The sequence below is a fragment of the Vulpes lagopus genome, chromosome 11, assembly GCF_018345385.1.
Source record: "Vulpes lagopus strain Blue_001 chromosome 11, ASM1834538v1, whole genome shotgun sequence".
NCBI classification, from domain to species: domain Eukaryota; kingdom Metazoa; phylum Chordata; class Mammalia; order Carnivora; family Canidae; genus Vulpes; species Vulpes lagopus.
This window is the reverse complement of record NC_054834.1, coordinates 7,800,686-7,819,760: the sequence shown is the minus strand read 5'-3', so window position 1 is coordinate 7,819,760 and position 19,075 is coordinate 7,800,686. Positions and strand designations below refer to the sequence as shown.

Below are 19,075 nucleotides of genomic sequence, written 5' to 3'. Positions count from 1 at the left end.
CCTCAAAGCTATGAACCATGTCCCAGGGATCACCCCAGGGACTCATGTAGGGGAAAAGCGGCTTCCCAGGAAGCCTATCCACTTCCACCCACTTCTCTGAGCTCCACCCGCCAACCACCCTCTTCCTGGGTCCTCATAAAGGATTTCCTTCGTAAAGGATCCTGTCTACCTCTTTGCCACAGGGGTGAGTTCAGATGTCCCTTCCTCCAGGAAACCCTCTGGACCCAACTCTGGGTCAGGCATATTGGTACCTGCTCCCAAAGGACCCTGCATTTGCCTTGCTGAAATAACCTTTGTGCTGCCTTTTTGCATGGGCTCATCCACGTGTCTCAATGCCCCACCAGCCTAAGGTCCACGGAGGCAGGGACTTTGTTCCTTCTTTCTAACACGAGTTAGCACTTAGGAGGCCACTAAAGTATACACTGAAATAACAAATGACTAACAGATGAACACAAAAATACCAACAGCTGAATGAATCAAAAATTTTCCTCATTTCATGCTAAGAGGCAGAAACTCACCAAAACTGAGGTTGATAAAAAAGCCTGGATCCCCCCCCCCCCCAAAAAAAGAAGGGAAGACATTAGGAAGATAAGAGCAATTAATCGTATGACAGATCCAAAGTATGAAGACCAGAATGTAAAAGCTAAAGGATCTGAGGAAGTTGGATACTTTTCAAAGAGTACCGTAAGAATCCGAATGCTATCAGAACATAGGAAGGACAGAGCAATAAAACGCCAGATCGGTTACCCTATATTCAACCCAACCGTAAAAGGCAACAAAGAGAGAAAAATCCAGTCCTTTCACCATGAAGTATGAAGATACGGCACAAACTTATCGATACAAGATCAAGAAAGCCAGGGCAGGACAGGAGACACAACTTGCAAGAGACATCAGGGGTAATGTTCTTTAATTATACAAGAAAAAGGAGGAGGGGCCAAGGGTAATGTTGCTCCATTAGGAAATGGGACAAAAAGTTGCTAGCAGATGGCTGAGGAGTGGCAGGAGTGGCTGTGTTTCTCATGCTTTACTCTATGAAGGGGGGACAGAGGAGGGGGAGGGATGGAGGGTTAGAGGGATGGGGGAGCGGAGGGACTGGGAGGGGACAGAGGGATGGGCGGAAAGATCTATGAGCAACTCAAAAAAATGCCGATTGCGTTGGGTGGGTGCCAAATTAAGAATGGAAAATAATTACATGGAATATTTAAACAACCGAGTTCATAATCTCAAGCCTATCTGGAGATGGAGGGTCCTGTTAACACGGATTACATGCATACTTGGACGCTAACACGTTGGAAAGATGTTACCGAAATCAGAATTGCCTAGAGATTACTGAACGCAAAACAAGTCATTAAAATTTGGAAGAGGAAAAAAAATAAAAATAAAAATAAAAAATTTGGAAGAGGAGAAACAAATGTCACATTCACCTTAACTACAGGAAAAATACCCACCTGTTGCGATTTTTAGAGGGGTGTCAAAATCCGCGGGACAGGTGGATCTCCAGCGCTAGTCCCACGGTTCTTAAAAAGAGGATCCTCCTCTAGGTCTGCGAGCCAACTGCCGACTTATCCCAACGTACCACAGTCCACGTCAGATGAGGGCCCCAGCAGATGTACCCCCGCTGGATGTGCACGAGAGCAAATACCTGTGCTGCTTTTGAAAAGTCCAACTTATAAATAGGTATATATGTGTCATAAGTGCCTACTTTCAGAAAAGACAGGTGACTATGTTTGTCGGAGGTGGCATATAGGGACTAGAAATAAAATAGCAGCAGAAGCATCAGTCTCTTGCCAGGTGGCCCCTCCTGAGCAGCAGGCTCCGGACAAGTATCATCTGTGCTGTGACTAAGGTCCAGCAACAGGATAGCTCGCCCTTCTGCATCCCACAGGGGCTCTGAGGGGCCCTCCCGGTCCTGCCCCAGGGATTCTGGTGGGTGTACGAGCTGGGGACCACCCCGGGACCACCGCATTATTCAAAACACCAACGCACAAGCACAGTGCAGTGAGGTGCCAGGTGAGAATTATACGCCTACTTGGTGTCCTGGGAAGGGAAATAAATACCTTTGTGAAATGGACCTTAAAAGGACTCTCTGGGGAAGCGGTCTCTACTTACCCTGAAGGCAGGAGGAAAGCACCGAATGACCCCAAGAGGAACAAGAATATGAACGGAGTGGCCTGGGCCGCGGCCAGCGACTCAGGCTTGCCTGTGGGGAGGCCCGTGTTGGGCCGCCAGGGAAGGGGGGCTGTGCCAGGACGCAACCAACAGCCAACTGATTTTCCCTAGAACATGGTCTCCCTTAGCCTTCTCTGTCTGTCCTTTTCCTGAATGTCCTTCAAGCTTTTCCCTGCTCTCCTCCAATAAATATATCCCCCAAATTCAATGAATAAAATCAAATAAACTTTTCCAAACACTACAGTGTTTTTCTCACTGTTGGTTCCCTGTTTCTCAGGCCACCTGCCAAGACAGAGTATAGAATCACAGTCATATTAGGCACAAGAGCAGTCAAGGTTCACCGGCAAGAATCAATCTTCAACCCTTAGAATCACCCCTAAACTTCTACCCCTTTCGGCAGAGTCCGTTACCTTGCAATAGCCCCTTAAAAATCTATGGAAGTGGCTCACAGTTTGCAGGCCTTAAACGTTAGCTCTGGATTACTGAAAGAAACCCTGAATCCTTACATCGAATTTCTAATAGAAAGACCAGAAACATCACGGAGCTATTCTTAAGGTCACAAATGCCAGTTTTGCAGAGGTTCACAGACTGTTTGCGTCTCTCAGCTCCAGATCCCCCTGCAGTTCAAGACTGTCAGTGGAAGAAGCAATATACCTAGTGGAGCCCCCAAGGTCTGACCCAACATCTGTCCTTCTAGCTAACCAGTACAGTCTAAAAAACTTAAAAAAAAAAAAAAAACCACCAACAACAGAAAAAAAACAAAACCATACACACAGACGCTCCTGATTGGTTCATCCACTGTTTTGCAAAGAGGTAAAAGACAGCCTGGATGAGAACAGAACTGTGTACTCGGGGAATTGTCACTCCCTGTGCAGTTTGGTCGACCCCAAACTGTTCATTTGTGCCTTGTAGGCATTCTTGTCTCTCACTGTCTCCAGATGACACTCCAACAGTAGGAGAAACGTGAGCAGGTGCATCTATTAAATATGCAAAATACACACCTTCTCTCCCACTCACCCAGAAGATGCATTTCTAAGGGCTGTAGAAAGTCACCTAATATAAAGACAGACAGGTAGGAAAAAAAAATCTTACTTTATCTTTTTCTTTCTTTTTTTTTTTTTTTTTGTAGCACACAAGAATCTAAGGGGGCTCTGCACATCAGCTTTCCACAGAAAATAAATGCAAGCAATTAAAAATTCAGTTTCTTTTCTTTAAGCTAATTCCTCAGGTTTTGCTAATTAGCCACTAATAGTTCTGTCATCTGAGCTGGGAAACATAAGGCAGGATACCAGTGGTATGTTTTCAATCAAAGCATTTGCATGAAGGAATGAATCATATTTTCCATGAGGGATTACTACTGCTTGGGAGCAGTTGGGGGCAGAAGAAAAGCATCTTCACAACCGTAAAACTGTAAAAGAGACCTGAAATTTTAGAAAAGGGGACGTCCTTCCACTCCTTATACCAGAACCAGCAGGGGCCCTGTGTGGCATGACTAGTGAATCTGAGAAGCTCCCCGCAAAGACTCCTGCAGGCACAGTCAGAAAACGAGACTCCTCACAGGAAGACAGAAGACAATGAAACACATGTTTTCCGTAAAGAGAAGAGAATAAAAGTTAAGTGTCGGCCAGGGTACAGGAATGCTTTAACTATTATGTCACCTGCCTTCACAAGTTCCTAAGAGAATAAATGCGTGGCAGTAAGTGAAAGCAGGGGGGTGCTGGTAGTTTGACATACCTGGCCACGGAGGGAGCCCCTGGAGAGTAAAAGTGCAGAGAGGGCTTTAGGCAGGAGATGGGCCTCCTATCCTGACTCCAGCACAAGCAGGTCAGGTCCCGGAACCCCAGCCCCCCCTCCCACTCTCTCCCCAGTTATAAAGCGCTCGTGATCCTGCAGCAGCACGCCTGTCAGCATCACCCCACGTCCGGGCCACGCGGCTTGAGCATCTACTTTCTTGCCTTGATATACAAGTCCTTCACAGCTACCCTTCAGGAGAGAATGCCCTCCAGTGCCCCCCGTGAGGATTTTATTCCAAACATATGTTGTGAATGTTTGAAGTGCCCGCTAGCGCTGGTATTTCTTTTTTCTTTCCTTTTTTTTTTTAAAGTCAAACCCACAAAACCTAAAATACTTTGCATCCCGCCTAAGTGCCGTTTGTGAGGACGCACCACTGCATACCCAAGGATAATCGAGTCTTGCGCAATAAAAATTGTACAGATGTCCTTCTGAGGGTAAAGAAATGATTTTCCCTTTTCCGGTCTTACAGGAAGCCTGCCCACACGTTAGAAATACAAAGTCAGTATATATAGAAGCACAAATTAGGCATCTTGGAAAGCCCACATTTTCCAACCACAGAGCAATGAAGGAATTCCTGGGAGTGTCCCCATGCCCAGCCACACCGGATTGGGGGAGTCTCTTCTCTCCAACAACCTGGTGGAGCTGGCAAAGACTCACAACCGTACAACCCTTCACGTTTCTGAACCTTGAGCCGGCGAAGGTCTGCACTGAATTTGTGTGTGGACACTGTTGCTACAGGACTGACAAGCAAAGAAACGTGATCGAACGAACTTTCAGGCCTCGTATGAAAAAGATAGCACTTTTCTCCTACACTAAAAATTCATGGAGGACCTAGCGACTTCAGCATTGCATTGGTCATTCATTAGCTTGATCTGCATACTGAAATCTAGATAAGGTAGATAGATTTTATTATAAAGTCCTCCCAAATACTCATTATACTGGTGGAAGACTAGGTAATCCAATAGCGTTGGAGAAAAAGTAGAGTTACAGCCTATCTAACTCCCTGAGGCTTAGTTCAGGATGTCTTTAAAATATTTCACATGAATAATTCTGTAGCTTTCATTTTTCCACAGGTATTGAGCTTGTATTTGGTACATAAAACACTTTCTGCCAAGAGTTTAAAAGGTCAAAACTTCTCAAAGTCATTTAAAAGCTTTAATATTTCTTCACTTACAAAATCGGAAAACAAATTACAGTCAATTCATTAAGGTTCAGGGAGAAAGGTCACGCTCAGAAGGCCGCCGTACACAGTGCTGACCACACCAACACTTTTCCTAAGGTTTACAGTCCACTCGGTCTCTAATCGGTTTATAGAAGACACAGATCTCAGGGAGGCAGAGCAGCACACAAGACCGCAGCACTAACAAAAACAACTTGGTTTGGATAGTGAACTCATCACATACGAGTAGAGGTGGTGATGGTAGTGGTGGTGTCGACCGTGGTGATGGTGGTACTGACGGTGGTGACCGTGGTAAGTGCTGATGGTGGTAGCGCTATTGGTCGTGTTGATGGTGGTGATAGTGCTGGTGGTAATGGTGTTGCTGGTGCTCATGGCAGTGATGATGGTGAGTGCTAATGGTAGGGGTGGTGGCAATCGTGGTGATGATGGTGTTGGTGGTAGAGGATGGTGCTGATGGTGGTGGCGCTATTGGTGGTGATGATGGTGATAGTGTTGGTGGTGATAGATGGTAGTGGTGGTGGTGGTGGTGGTGATGGTGGTAGTGATGACCGCAATGATGGAAAGGAAGGAACAGGAGGAAGTAGAGGCATAGGAAAACAATTGCCATAATAATCAGAAGCGCTCACCCTGAGCCAGAGATTCTATTAAATACTATATTTGCATTGTCTCCCTTGATTCTCAGGAAAACACCATGGAGCAGCAGTCACATTACAACACCAAACATATGGTTAGGAAATGATTCCTAGAGGGGTCAGCACACTTGGCCATGCTGCAGGGCCGTTACCTGGCAAAGCTGGACCTTGAGCCCAAATCCTCTGCGCGGTAATCCAATCTGTGTAATCTCTAGAACTCCCCATCCATGTTATATATGTAATAATACCGTTGACTTATGACCAATTTAGGGGGTACACTGGGATCCCGGGTCAAAATGGCATCTGCCAGTTGGTTATAGGAAACGTACGTAGTTTGTCAGTCATCATGCGATTTTAACAGTGACTTGGGACAATACAGTGGGGAAAGCTAAGGAGCATCCAACCTATTGATCTCTGTCCTCTAACTAGAACAGTTCGCAGCCCCAGTAAAAGCTCTCCAGTGCCCCACGCTAGTGAATATTCCACTGGAGGCCCAAGGGCTGGGTCGCAAACGCACGCTGCCAAGAGGCGTCGGGGATCCCAGGTGTGCCAAGCGCCCATTCCTCAAACGAAGGGGCTAGGAGACAACGGGCAAACCGTTAGAACACATGGACCCAGAGCAAGCTGCAAGCTGAATGGCTCAGGGAGAAAGTTAACGGTCATCTGCCCACTTCCATCAACCCAAAAAGAAGTATCCGTCAGCTGTCCTGCCCAATTAAGTGCCTCACTAATTAGTGGGCATCTGGAACAGAACCCAAAACCTAAGTACGAGATGGGAAACGTTTGTGTTCACACATCAGGACCAAAACAATGCAGGGAACTTGCGGCTAATAAATGAAACTGGATTCTTTTTACAACGTAAATATACTCAGGGAGTAGCGCTGTAGGTAGGAGGTTTGCAGGTCCGCTCACTGTCTCTGCACGGATGGTATCTAATAGAGACCCGCAAATAAAAGACACCACGCGGAAAACAATGTGCTCAGAGAAAAATCCTGCCAACACCACTGTAAACTCTTGTCCCTAAAAGAAAATGAAATAAACTTTAATGAAGGAAGAGAAAGAAGTGAGTCCCCCTCGCCCCTGAACCTCCTCCTCCTCCTCATTCCTGGATCTGTAAAACACCACTGCAGCAACTGGGCTGAGAAGCGCGCTCTAATCAGAGAAGTTGTAGGCTTTTTTAAAAGCTTAGAAGACTCCATAAAACCTTTTCCTCCATGCTTCTGACCACTTAAAAAAATAATGTCCCCTCCATCTTTACCAACAATGTAATCCGGTCGGGGGTGGGGGGTGGGGGGGGGAAGCCGTTGCTGAGACATAAGGCTGCTCCAGGCCCTTTGATCTGCACCCTGATGAGGGAACATTCCCCTCTGCTGCAAGCTAGCTAACGAAGGGATGAAATTAGCTTTTATCCTGGGCACTTTCTTGAGGAAAAAAAAAAAAAAAAGCACTAATCAGCTGTCCTTGCTAATCAGTCATCTGGCTAATGACCTTTTGCCTTAAAAACACTAAAATTTCTGAATGATGTGGAAAAGGGGAAACGCAAACCAGTCCCCCCTCTCTGGAGCTCAATGGATCATCTGGAATTGGAGCCGGGAAGGTTAAATGGCAAGTCTGTATCCTGGCAAGGTGATAAATCTGTAATCAAGAGCTGTAAGCTCTGGCACCTCAATATGAACTTCATTACTCCACAACCAAATTATATATATATATATATATATATATATATATATATATATATATATATTTTTTTTTTTTAACTAGAAACAGGCCACAAATAAAGTCAACCCTTATACCATTTTTCTTCAGCGAAAGCCATGGTGCATTTGTGTTCTGATCTGAGTCCTAGTGAATTACTTAAACTTTATTAGCGCTGGAAAAGGAGCTTCCCATGTTCCTGGCATGCTGGTGAGAGAGGAAAGTAAAACACGTAGAGAAATCTTCCACATTAAGGACTTCAGCCTTGATTTGCTCAAGAGGGGTTCGTTCGTTCGTCTTCCACCAGGAAGCAAAAAAAAAAAAAAAAATCCTCAAAAATGAGGATGGCTGTTGCTCAGGATTTCGGCCAGTGCAGCCCACTTTAATAACTACCCTCCATCAACCAATTTTCCTCCTGCAGTGTCTACTTGGGTGGAAGAAATCTGGTTCTCGTTCCCAGCCAAGGTCCATGTGGATTAGCCACAGATGGACACCTTCCTGGGGGCTGCCCCACAGAGGCTTGGAGTTGCTTAGAGATGCAAGAAAATGGCTCTCTCTCTTAAAAAGAGGAATGGACAGGATGTAGGAGAAGGGAAAACAAACAAAACAAAAAAAAGCAAAACAAAACCTGACAGTAAATTAAACACTGACATAAATTAATACCAGCCCCCGTCACCGGGAGAGCACGCGTGCACCCAGCCTTGCACAGCTCCCAGGACGAGGGCCACCGGGCGGGGACCACTTACGGTAGTGGGGCTCCATGTAACCGTTCCGGGGGTCCATGGCAAACACGGCCCCACGGTACGGCACCGAGGGCTCGGCCAGGTGCGGCAGGGACCCATGGATCTCCTTCTTGATCAGCGAGGCCCTCTCCTCGCTAGACGTCGAAGGCTCCTCGCTGATCTTGCCGAGCCCCTGGATGCTCTGTGGCTGCATAGTGACTGCGTTTCTTCTCTCTCTGTGATAGGTCTGTCCAGGACTTTCATCCTCTGGAGGGAGAAGGAAAATGAAAGCTCTGTGAGCCACTTGAAGGAGCAATTCAAACCCAGTAATCAATTAGGTCTCCTGCTCTGTCCCTCCTCCCCAAAAGGAAGCCTATTGCTCAGTCTTGGCAACTTTGAAAGCTACACCATGATGGGACAGTCTCCAGACAAAACTGCTCATGAATGAGGCTTCCAAATACAAATCGAAGGACGAAGGGGAGCAGGAAATGAGCCTATTAAGTTGAGATGTAGGGGGTCAGCGAATTATCATCGCCAGCTTACAAGTGAATCTGCCAGTGAGGCTTTCCATTAGGGACTTGCCAATAGCCCTGCAGGTCCCAAGCGGGGCTGGCAGTTTTGCCAGCCTGAGGCCGTGGATGTCCAGCTTTCCCCTGTCTGTCTGAGGAAGGAATCGGGCCGCTCGGACACCCACTGAGCCTCTGGGTGATCTGTGGGCCAAAGGACCTAAAGTGATCCAGAAGTTTTCCTGTTTTGTTTTGAAGTCAGATCTGTAACCCACTGGTTTAAGCGGAGCTAGGAATGGGACTAAAGGCCCACTAATTACAAGGGGTAAAGGTGCCCATCACGGAAACCTACAGTGCCCTTTGCAGGACACTCTTTTCTGCGGCCCCTAGCACAGAGCTGAGATCCCAGAACAAAATGGACTAGGACTGGTTGCCAGGGCAGGATGGCTCTGTGGGCGAGGAAGGCGTCCGTGATGCGGACCCAGGCACACGCTCTGCTGGGGTCCAGACGCTTCTTCACACACTAAGGAAACAGCTTGACCAAATTCCACATACATTCAATATTCCAGCTTCCTAATACTTCCGTTCCCTTTGATCTGTACGAACTTCCCATCTACCCATTAGGGCTCTCTGCAAATGTGATTGGATGACCTTTCTAGAATAGCAGATCAAAGAAGCCATGCATAAAATTAAATCGCACGAGTGATCAGAACCCACAACAAATGGGCCAATTCATCTGTTAGAGCCAGACGCACACTCTACACTACGTACCCCCAAACAAGCTCTGCACTGCATCTGCAGACTGCGTTCTGGAAGGCAAGTACTGCTGGAAAAAAAAGCTGTTCGGGCATGGCTCAGACCTCTAATTTGAGAAGGAAGTCCCATTCTTCGTCTTAAATAGACATAATAGGTAAGTAATAACAGTGTTGCACACTTTGGATGGACAGATTCTGAACACATCTTATCCTGACATATAGATGTACCTTCAAAGCATATTTCATAAAGTAGTTAGATCTGGCTGAGAGCCCTTAAAAAACAGGAAAAGTATGCTTTAGCAGTTTCATGGCTGTTTGTACAAATTCAGAAGAAAGTATAGCTATAAACATGGGCAAGCGTGAAAATATAAACTATAGTCACGACTACTGTTTTGTGATGACTAATGACTCGAACCACCCGAAGCCAGGAGCAATTTTAATCGCTCTGCCTGTGTCTGGGATTTGAAGAAATAAGCAATGTTTTGTTTTGCTTTGTTTTTCAGTCTGGCAAGTGACTTGCAAAACAGAATAGACAATGAGGTATGCTTTGGTCTTTACAGTGAATCTGCTGACTACTGCAGGGTAACTGTGAAACATTATTTTAGCATTGTTTTGTGCAGATCTTCACCGCCAAATCCTATAATTATGGGATACATTAGGAGTTTAATCTATCAAGTAACTACTAAGAAGAAAAAAAAAAGTCTCGGTGTAATCCCACATTTTCACACATCAATCTTTACAGAAGCAATTCAAACCATGCTTTTGCTAATTTAAGAACAAACTACCAAAAAAAAAGAAAAAGAAAAGAAAAGAAAAGAAAAAAGAAAGAGAAAGAAAGAAAGAAAGAAGAAAGAAAGAAAGAAAGAAAGAAAGAAAGAAAGAAAGAAAGAAAACCCTACATTTTAATTTTCCCTTCTGACTAATACTTTGAGGCTCCATTGCACCCTCATACTTCATTAGCAGTAAAGTTGCAGGCTATAGAATAAGGGCCTGCAGTTACATAAAAGCAAAAGGGTGTCAAAAACATTAAAACTCTTAGGCGGTTTTATAAAAATTCCTATAACCTACCAATGGCCAAAGTCACATTTTCCACTCATTTGCGCCTGTATAAAATCTTTATTCCAAATTTCAACCTGAAGTGAACCTGTGGCCCTGGCCTGCAAATTCTGTAGAATGGACCTTCGTGTGGAAAGCCAGAGAGCCCTCACCAGGAGCCCCGGCGACACATAATTAGCATTCTCTGGTTAAGATGAATAACCAAGCTCCACTAATCTGTTCCAGGTTGAAAGCAGGATTCCCTTGACTTAATCTTCCTAGAAGAAATTAACTTTTCTTCCCTTAAAACTGCATCCCCATAATAGAGTGAGTTTCTTCGAAGCCAAGCCTTTATGATGAGCAGTTGAACCCGACTTCACAAATAATTGAATAATTGGCACGGCCTGACCAGAGTCCTCCCACGTCCCCCCTACCCAGCCTCCTGGGAGAAGGAAGTAATTGGTGGAGAGGGGGAGTGGGCGGTCGGGGGGTGGGGGCGCGGTGGAAATGGGGTGTCTTCAGCTAAGTGATTTTTTTTCACAAGTACTCCAGTTTTATTATTTTCTTAATGAGAGTTGAACCTAACACGTGTGGATATGAAAGTTATAACGAGAAAGAAGCGCAGTTTAAAGTTTTCTGACTTCACCCAGAAAAACTTGACTAACGGCAGGCGAGGAGTTATTTTTTGAGGGTGGCAACTTCCATCAGACCTATAACCGTCCATGCCCACTCACTGTTACCTGCCCTCCGTCCTCTCCAGAAGCATCCCAGCCGACAAATACGTCGTGAAGACTACCCGGGGTACTCAGTTGCTGGGGACGGGCACTCGGATCACAACTTGACAGTACACACGCTCCGGAATACAAACAGCTCTGAGGCTGGAGAGCACGCTCTGCACAGTGAAAAGGAAACTTTCCAAGCAATATTCCTGCCTGCTCTTATAAATTTAGCAACCACTTCAGTAAGCCAAAAGACGAAAGCTGTCTAATCTTGTTCAGTTGTGCCGAGTTGTTCAATAAAGTTTGAGAGTCGGTGCAGACAGGCAACGCCAGGCCAAATTATTGACAGAAACATACTGTCCACCATGGCAACAGGCAGCAAGCAGTCGGCTGCAAAAATGTAAGCAAACAGCCCACTGCTCCAGGAGCATCTGCCAATGGACTTTCACGGCCAGACACAAGGGGACTGTTCGTGCTTCTCTACGTTAAACAGCTGCTAACTCGGGAGTCACACGGAAACGTGCCACTCACTCCAAAAAGTCACAGGAAAAAATGATTTGAAGCCCTGTCCTCACAATCCCCCTTTGTACCTCCGCCCCTGTGCACAGCCGGGCTGGAGGGCAATTGAACAAACTCCCGCCCCAAGAGGGAGAAGCTGCCCAAGCATCACCACGTTTTGCCAACAGGTCCCAGATTCTCCAAACTCCTCCGGAGGCAACCGACGTGGGGTCTGCGGGCCACGATCTCGGAAAACTCGGAGGTGGCTCAGCGGCACGGGACAAAGGCTTAAGGGCAGGGCGCTGCGGGAAGCGGGACTCGAACACACACTCCTGGGCCCCGACTCACAGCCTCCTGCACCCTCTTTCCCTGCCAGCCAGGAAGCAAGTGTTTATTTTTTATTTTTTATTTATTTATTTTTTCTTTCCCGCCTGGACCCCGGATGAAAGTTTCAGACAAGTCTTCCAGTCTAAAGACAAAACCCTGTACCGCGTCACCAACTAGGAACACCTCCTGTCACCCTGGCAAAATTAGCTGATCGGGAGCTCACGGTACGTGCACGTGGCCACCTTTTAAAAAAATAATAAAAAAATTAGCATTGATTTTTTTTTTACTATTTTATTTATTTATTTATTTCTATTGGAGTTCGATTCGCCAACATAGAGCGTATCACCCAGTGCTCATCCCATCAAGTGCCCCTCCCCTCAGTGCCCGTCACCCAGTCACCCACAAATTAGCAGTGATTTTTGAACTGTTCCCTTAGATCCTGTTTTAACCCGGGTGCTCCTCTCTCTTCCCCCCAAGACAGAGGAGACACAGAGTCAAAGACAACGGGCAATACTTACAACTCGGACCCCAGGCTCTGGCTAGCTACTTTCTGCAAACTTCTCCCGGTGGGCTTTCTCTGGCGTGCAGACCCCTCTAGGAACGTTCTCGGTGTCTCCCTGCCTCCCTTCTCCCTCTCCCAGGCGGTGCTGCTCCCATTAGAGGAATTAAAAGTGGTTGGAGCCATGCTAAATTTAACAAGCTCATTAGTATTCTTTCGGAGTGCTTCCGAGTGAACTCTCTATTCAAGCCGCTCTCTCCAGCAGAAGGGTCAGGCGGCTAATCATTAAATCAAACTAATGTCACCCTATCACAATCAGCCCGAGCGAAGGAGGGTTTATTATTTCAGTTTATGCTAAATAAACGGTTTTACAAATGGTCCCCAAGCAAGGTCAACAGCAGCTTCAATTACAAGAGAAACTTAACAAGACTCGCTATAAACCAAGTACTCCGTATTGACTTAAGCACAAGCTCGGCTGCACATATTGCCACTAGCAGGGCTGTACAGGAATGCAGATTGTAAAATAAAGGCCGGGGTGGGGGGGTGGGGGTGGAGGGGTGGGGGGTGGGGGGTGCTTCTTTCTTTGCCAGAATTTGCGACTGCACAGCGACTCCTCATTCACCTGTCTCCAACCAGCTAGCCGCTCAGCTCAATTCACCCCACACAAAGGCTGGAGCCCAGACCTCAATGGACCGAGTGAAACATGTTCAAAACTAGGCTCTCTATTGTGACTGAATTTCTTAACATCTTTTCAAAAAGCGGAGAATGCCTTGAGGCTAAAGGAAGAAACAGGCTAATGGTGAATTGGGAATTCTGAGCAAATTTCAGAGCCCTTTCCTCCTAGCTTTTGAGGTTGAAAGCAAGCTCTTTCCTTTCAAGTTTCAAAGTCCTTTTTCCTCCCGCAGTGTCACAGAAGGATTTGAAAAGAAGGTAATTGTGCTCGCAGTCTCCCTGATCAGAGCTTACGTCCTATTTCTGGTATTTCGGAATACTTCTTGCAATAATAGTGCATATAGCTCAATCCCTTAACCGGCCTGCACTCTGCAATTGCTCATTAAATGAACAATTGCGAGTATAAAATGCCTTTTATGTTCGAGGTCTGGATATAAGATAAGCATTCTAGGACTCTAAATTTGGTTTACTAAGGAAACTCTCCATCATTAAATTACAAAACTGAAGTCAGAATATCAGGCTTTCCCAGAAAAGTGGCACTCAGATTTCGGGTGAGCCAAAAGGAGAGGAGGATGAGGGGTGTTGGGGGGAGTGGGGGGAGGAGGCAACAAAATGTTAAGGAGTGACAAAAAAAAAAAAATCCCAGATACTCAGATTTCTACCCGAACGGGCTTCTAACAAGAGAATAATATTTCCATGTTTAAGAAGGTCTGAGTTGGTGAGACCTCACCATTTCCATACTGAATGATATAATAAAGTCATCTTCAAATGGATTAAAACATAGGTGTGAGGCTCGGTCAATATGCAGATGACTATGCCCGACCCCTCCCAAGCAGACTCGGCCCCCTCTCCCGAGGCAGAGAGAGAGAGAACCTTCGGCGCCCCGGAAGGCGATCATCTCTCCATCTCCCTGGATCCTCACCACAACCAATGCTGCAGCAGGACGAGGTGCGGGGTCCGGAAGGAGGCTGCCTGGCTCTGATCTGGGAACCAGCAAGGCAGGGATGCGAGAAGAGCCCCAACTGCACAGCCCGGTTCCCGGGAGGGGAGGCCTATTTGTGGGCAGGTTTTGGGAATGATACCTGGAGTCTGCGCGCTCTCCCAGCCTCCACCTCCACCACCGCCACCACCGCCACCACCACCAGAGGAGGACAAAGAAGTAACTACAGGTTTATGCACAGTTTCAAAACTCTGATACTCTCTCATCAAGTTTCGATGACTATAACCCACTCCTGGGAAACGCCCCGGGGGGGGGGCCCAAATGCCAAATCAATGGTGAGACATCTGATCTCAGGGGGCTCGGGAGCATGGAACATGCTAGTCGCATGGGCATGAGGCACACATATGCCCTCCGCTGGGCCGCACCCCTACCCCCTTGCGAGACAAGGCTCAGCCAGTGGCTTCCGTGCGGTACTGCAGTGTGCAGTGTGCTTCCACGAGCCGGGGGCCCCACCTTCCCACTCTGAGCCCGGTGGTCTGCTTTCCTCCCAGAAAACTGCCTGGCTGTGTTTGGAAAGAGCATTATTTCATTTGTTTTTCCTACGATGCATTTGTTGCATCTTGTGAGCTTTATTTCTTTGGTTCTTTGCATGTCGATGGCCTTTGAGTAAAAACCAGTGGGCCCCAGGTCCTCGCCTTCCTGTTTCAGAATCCTCCCCATGACTCAGACCAAAGAGAGATCAGAAATGAAAAAGAGAAGAGGCTAAGGAGATCCATAAGCATCGTAGAATTACATTCCCGTAGGTTTTAGAAACACAGCCTCGCCTCTTCCCACCTGGACAGCAGTTATGGCTCAGCCAGGGGCTGTTCCCTAGAACGTCTGGAGCTTGGCTTCCAAAGGCAGGGAGCAAACAATGCCTTCTCTAAGAACATTTCCAATGCCCCTGGGGTCAGACATCGCCCTTGTGCAGCTACACATACATCTCCCATTGACAATGACTGATGACACAGGGAGTGGCCCAGATGGATCAGGAGGGAGCGCTTGGCTTTGTCTGCAACCTTTAAACCGACTGCAGGGCCTTGCAAGACGAGACCAGCAGCAGGATTTGAAGCTCTGGAGAGACTCCAGGGGCAACCCTCCCCCGGAGGTTGGGGGGTAGCTCTCTCTTCCTGCTTTCATCAAGCAGGAGGTCCCAGGTGGAAGGAGAGAAAGCAGAAAATGCTGTCCATCAGGGGCGCACAAGGACCTCCACTGTTTGAACGTTTCTAGAGTTCTTTTGCCAAAGAACAAAATCTGGTCTAGACTCTCCAACATCCCAGGGGCCCATCAGCAAGAACTGCTATCGCCAGGCTAATGCCTCCCCTCCTTCCTCACTGCGCAGCTTACAGAGCTCCACGCAACTTCCAAAGGGGCGCCTGGGACAGAAAAGAGTGGGCAGGGGAGGCAAGAGGACACTTCTGATCAACTCAGAGGCAAACCTGGCTATGACCGTGGGCCCCACTGCAGCCCCGCGCAGCCAGCAGCTGCCTGCCTTCCCCAAGATCACGCAACCAGGGCTCCTGGCCCACCTGGGAAATCAGGAGCCAGTACCATGAGGAGCTTGCCTGAGGCCTCACCAGGCGTGCCCGATGGCCCACGGGGTCTCCGCTCCCTCTCCCCCATGCCTCTGAACCCTCGCAAATCCAAGGTCTGGAGCCATGCTCACCCTTGCTCCTGGGCGCGGGTGACAGCGACAGCCAAGGGCTCCTGTGACTTGGCCAACACTGCCTGATGCGCTGGGGCGCTTAGGTCCAAACCCAAACCCAACAGCACTCACCAACTCTGACACTTCCAGACAGAAAGCACTAGGCAAGTCCCACCTACACGGTGGAAGAGAAAAATAAAGCAGATGACACAGGACGCCGAGGGCCCCTGCAGGGCCTCCCGTAAGAGAGAGGAGATCTTCCCTAGCTTCCACAAGCTTCTGAAGACCCTTCCTCAAATTAAGAAGCCTGAAATGTCAGGAAGCTTCTTCTATTAGCCTGCTATTGGTTGCCAGTCGCTGCTTACACAGAGCGAGTTAATTACCTACATCAAAGGCAGTACAATAAATTCTCAGGAGGGCCAATTTTTTTCCCCTTCTACTTAATAGCGCATTTATGCCAATCTGGTGAGTAACAGTCTCACGGACGTTTAGGTACTAGAGATTGTTTGAGAACTTGGTTTTCGCCTTTCGGAAGCAAAGATAGTCTCTCTCTTTCTCACTCTGCGCAAACAGACGTGAGCAGTGGAGATTCCATAACAAGACCCACGACCAACAGTTTAGCAAAAACAATGAGGTGCCTGTTCACGAGGCCAGACTGTGCAGGCTGCTGCTGCCCTCTGATGAGACAGGTCCCATCACTCCGGAGATCCACCCCAGGCAGCCCAGCGGCCGGACTGGGGGCCTAGTCGTCCATTAAGGGCACGCAGGAATATTCCAGCAGCACTTTGGCACGGTGGCTTCCAGGTTTGCACCCCTCCTCCCCCTCAAGATCAAAGTCCCATTCCGTAACCTTTCCACCATTTTTTTTTTTTTTAAATTGCAAGAATGAACACAAACTTAACTGGCTTCATCTGGTGTGTTTATGTTGCATGGTTTTTGTTTTTAGAAGACTGCATAATGAGAAAGCCTGAGCATATGGCGGTATTATATTTTTAATAAAATTTTAAAGACCATGCTTACTCCATTGCAGAAATCAGACCCTCCTGGAGAGCACATTTAAATATCAAGAGAATATCATTATTGTACCGAAATGAGCTAGAGGCTCCAACTCTGGGACAAGATTAGGGTAGGGGAGCAGGGCTCACCTTTGCTGACTTAGCCTCTGGGCAAGGCCAGGCGGGGCTGGGTCAGGTTTCTACAAGAGAAGCTCCCTCTAGCCACCACCCACTTCGACCTCAGCTATGAAATGTGCATTTAAGAAACCCAAATCAATCTTCACTATTTTACCCCATGAGATTGCCTACCCAGCCTGCTTTTACTTAGCTCCAAAAGTCTGCAACTATGCATAACATTTTCAAGTAATAGCTCAGATACGGTCTGTGAATGAAGAAGGAAGGGCCACAGAACCTGATCTCCCCAGAGCACATCTTCATGGTCACAGCCAACACAGGATGCTCTGCTACCCACTCCCCACATCAGGTGTGCAGGGTGGACACCAACCACCCATCATCCCCACAGTGAGACTGGGAAGCAAGACACAGGTCAGACCTTTCTCCTGGCAACTGTTCCATATTTCCAGGCACATTCAGGAGAACCTAAGTTTGGTTGGTTGGTTGGTTGGTTGGTTGAAGAAGTCCTGGTAAAAGTGATTTAGGAAACAAAAGACCAGATTTATCTAACTTTTCTAAAATACAAGTAATTTTGTAATTTCGCTCATTCATCCTATCAATCTCTTTTCTCAAAAGCCTGCCACCTTAAATACATTAACCATGTACCAATTAATGACCTCTAACATTTACTGACTATGGGGGGAGAAGGACTTCACCTGTCTCTCTTCCTTGTCACTGTAACTTGATTGTATCATCATTATGCTCATTTGCCAGATGAGAAAACTGTGTGGCACACGGACACTCACTCACTCGGGTCACACAGCTGGCTCTCAGGCAGACCGTAGAGCCCAGGGAGTAAGGACGCCAAAGCCCACACCTAAATATTTGGCTGTTGGACCTCTTGACTCAGTGATAAAAGATAAATTTAAATTTGAATTTCATCCAAAGTTCAAGTTTGCCTAAGTGTACAAACTTCACAACCACCCAGCTCTACTGCCATAGGATGAAAAGAGCCATAGAAAAGCCCTAACCTAAAAAAAAAAGAAAAGAAAAGACCTAAACTGATGAACATGGCTGCCCTCCCATAAAATTTTATTTATAGGCAATGAAATCTGAGTTTTTGTATCATTTTCACATATCACATTTAAAATCTAACAAATCATTCTTAGCTCATGGGCTGTACAAAAATAGGTAGCATACTGGATTTGGCCACAGTGGAGGCTCGGTATGACCCTAGAGGACTGTACATATTTCCGACATAAAACTTACACTCCGAAAACAAATGGGAACATTTCAGTAAAAGCAATAGTAGTGAGCGTTAGGAGGGACACAGAGAAATAATTATCTTCTCATATGGTTAAAATATTTCTATAATTGGCTAGACGTATCAAATGATTCCACTTTCAGAATGTACCTTAAGGAAGAAATTAGCAAAGACAACCAACCATTTACATTCAAGGATGTTCATCATAGAGTTATTTATAAGGAAAACTGGTTAACTAAATAAATGTCCATTATTTTGTATGATGGAATATTATGTCATTTTAAAGAAAGTACATTCAAGGATTTTTAAAAAACACAGAACTGTACTGAGTGCCAAGGACTGTGCTGAGGTCTCTATGCCAGTCCTATGAGGTGCAGTTGTGATCCTCATTGTATACATACAAAAACCAAGGCACAAGTGTCCAAGAAAACACAGCTGGAAAACGACAGAGCCTGTTAGGATCCAGAGTCTGCTCACCCACTAGACTACCCTGCTTCCACAGTTCTAGAGGAAGGTGAGAGGAAGAAGAAATATATAATTATTCCTATACAAAATTCCTAAAGTTAAAAAAAAACTTTAAAGGAAATGTGCCAAAATAGCACAAAAATATTTCTATGAATTATTTTTTTTCTTTACGTTTCTATATTTCCCAATCATTTTCGAGTGCAGAGATAGTTGGTTTATTTTACCTTTACTTTTAATTCTATCATAAGTACCACCTTTACAATAAACCTCCAGTGGAGTCCAAATTAAGCTCACGTAGACTGAAAAATTATCCCACAAATTTATCTCCTAAAATCTGGTCTCAAACTATTTATTCCACCTCTTAAAATTCATGTGCCTGGCAGGCTTTTCTTATACTTATTAATAACTCT

At 46.4% G+C, this 19,075-nt stretch overlaps 1 protein-coding gene across 4 annotated transcripts in view; it reads right to left on the bottom strand.

Annotated features, from left to right (window-relative positions):
* Positions 1–19,075, bottom strand: part of GLI3 (GLI family zinc finger 3) — a 269,322-nt gene that overhangs the window by 169,751 nt on the left and 80,496 nt on the right. For 3 of the 4 annotated variants that reach the window (XM_041722637.1, XM_041722638.1, XM_041722639.1), the window contains exon 3: positions 8,217–8,459. In XM_041722637.1, the coding sequence (XP_041578571.1) occupies positions 8,217–8,459 (243 nt within the window). Of the gene's footprint in view, positions 1–8,216; positions 8,460–12,550; positions 12,865–19,075 lie in introns of those variants that run through there. The other variant, XM_041722640.1, reaches the window with a different exon arrangement.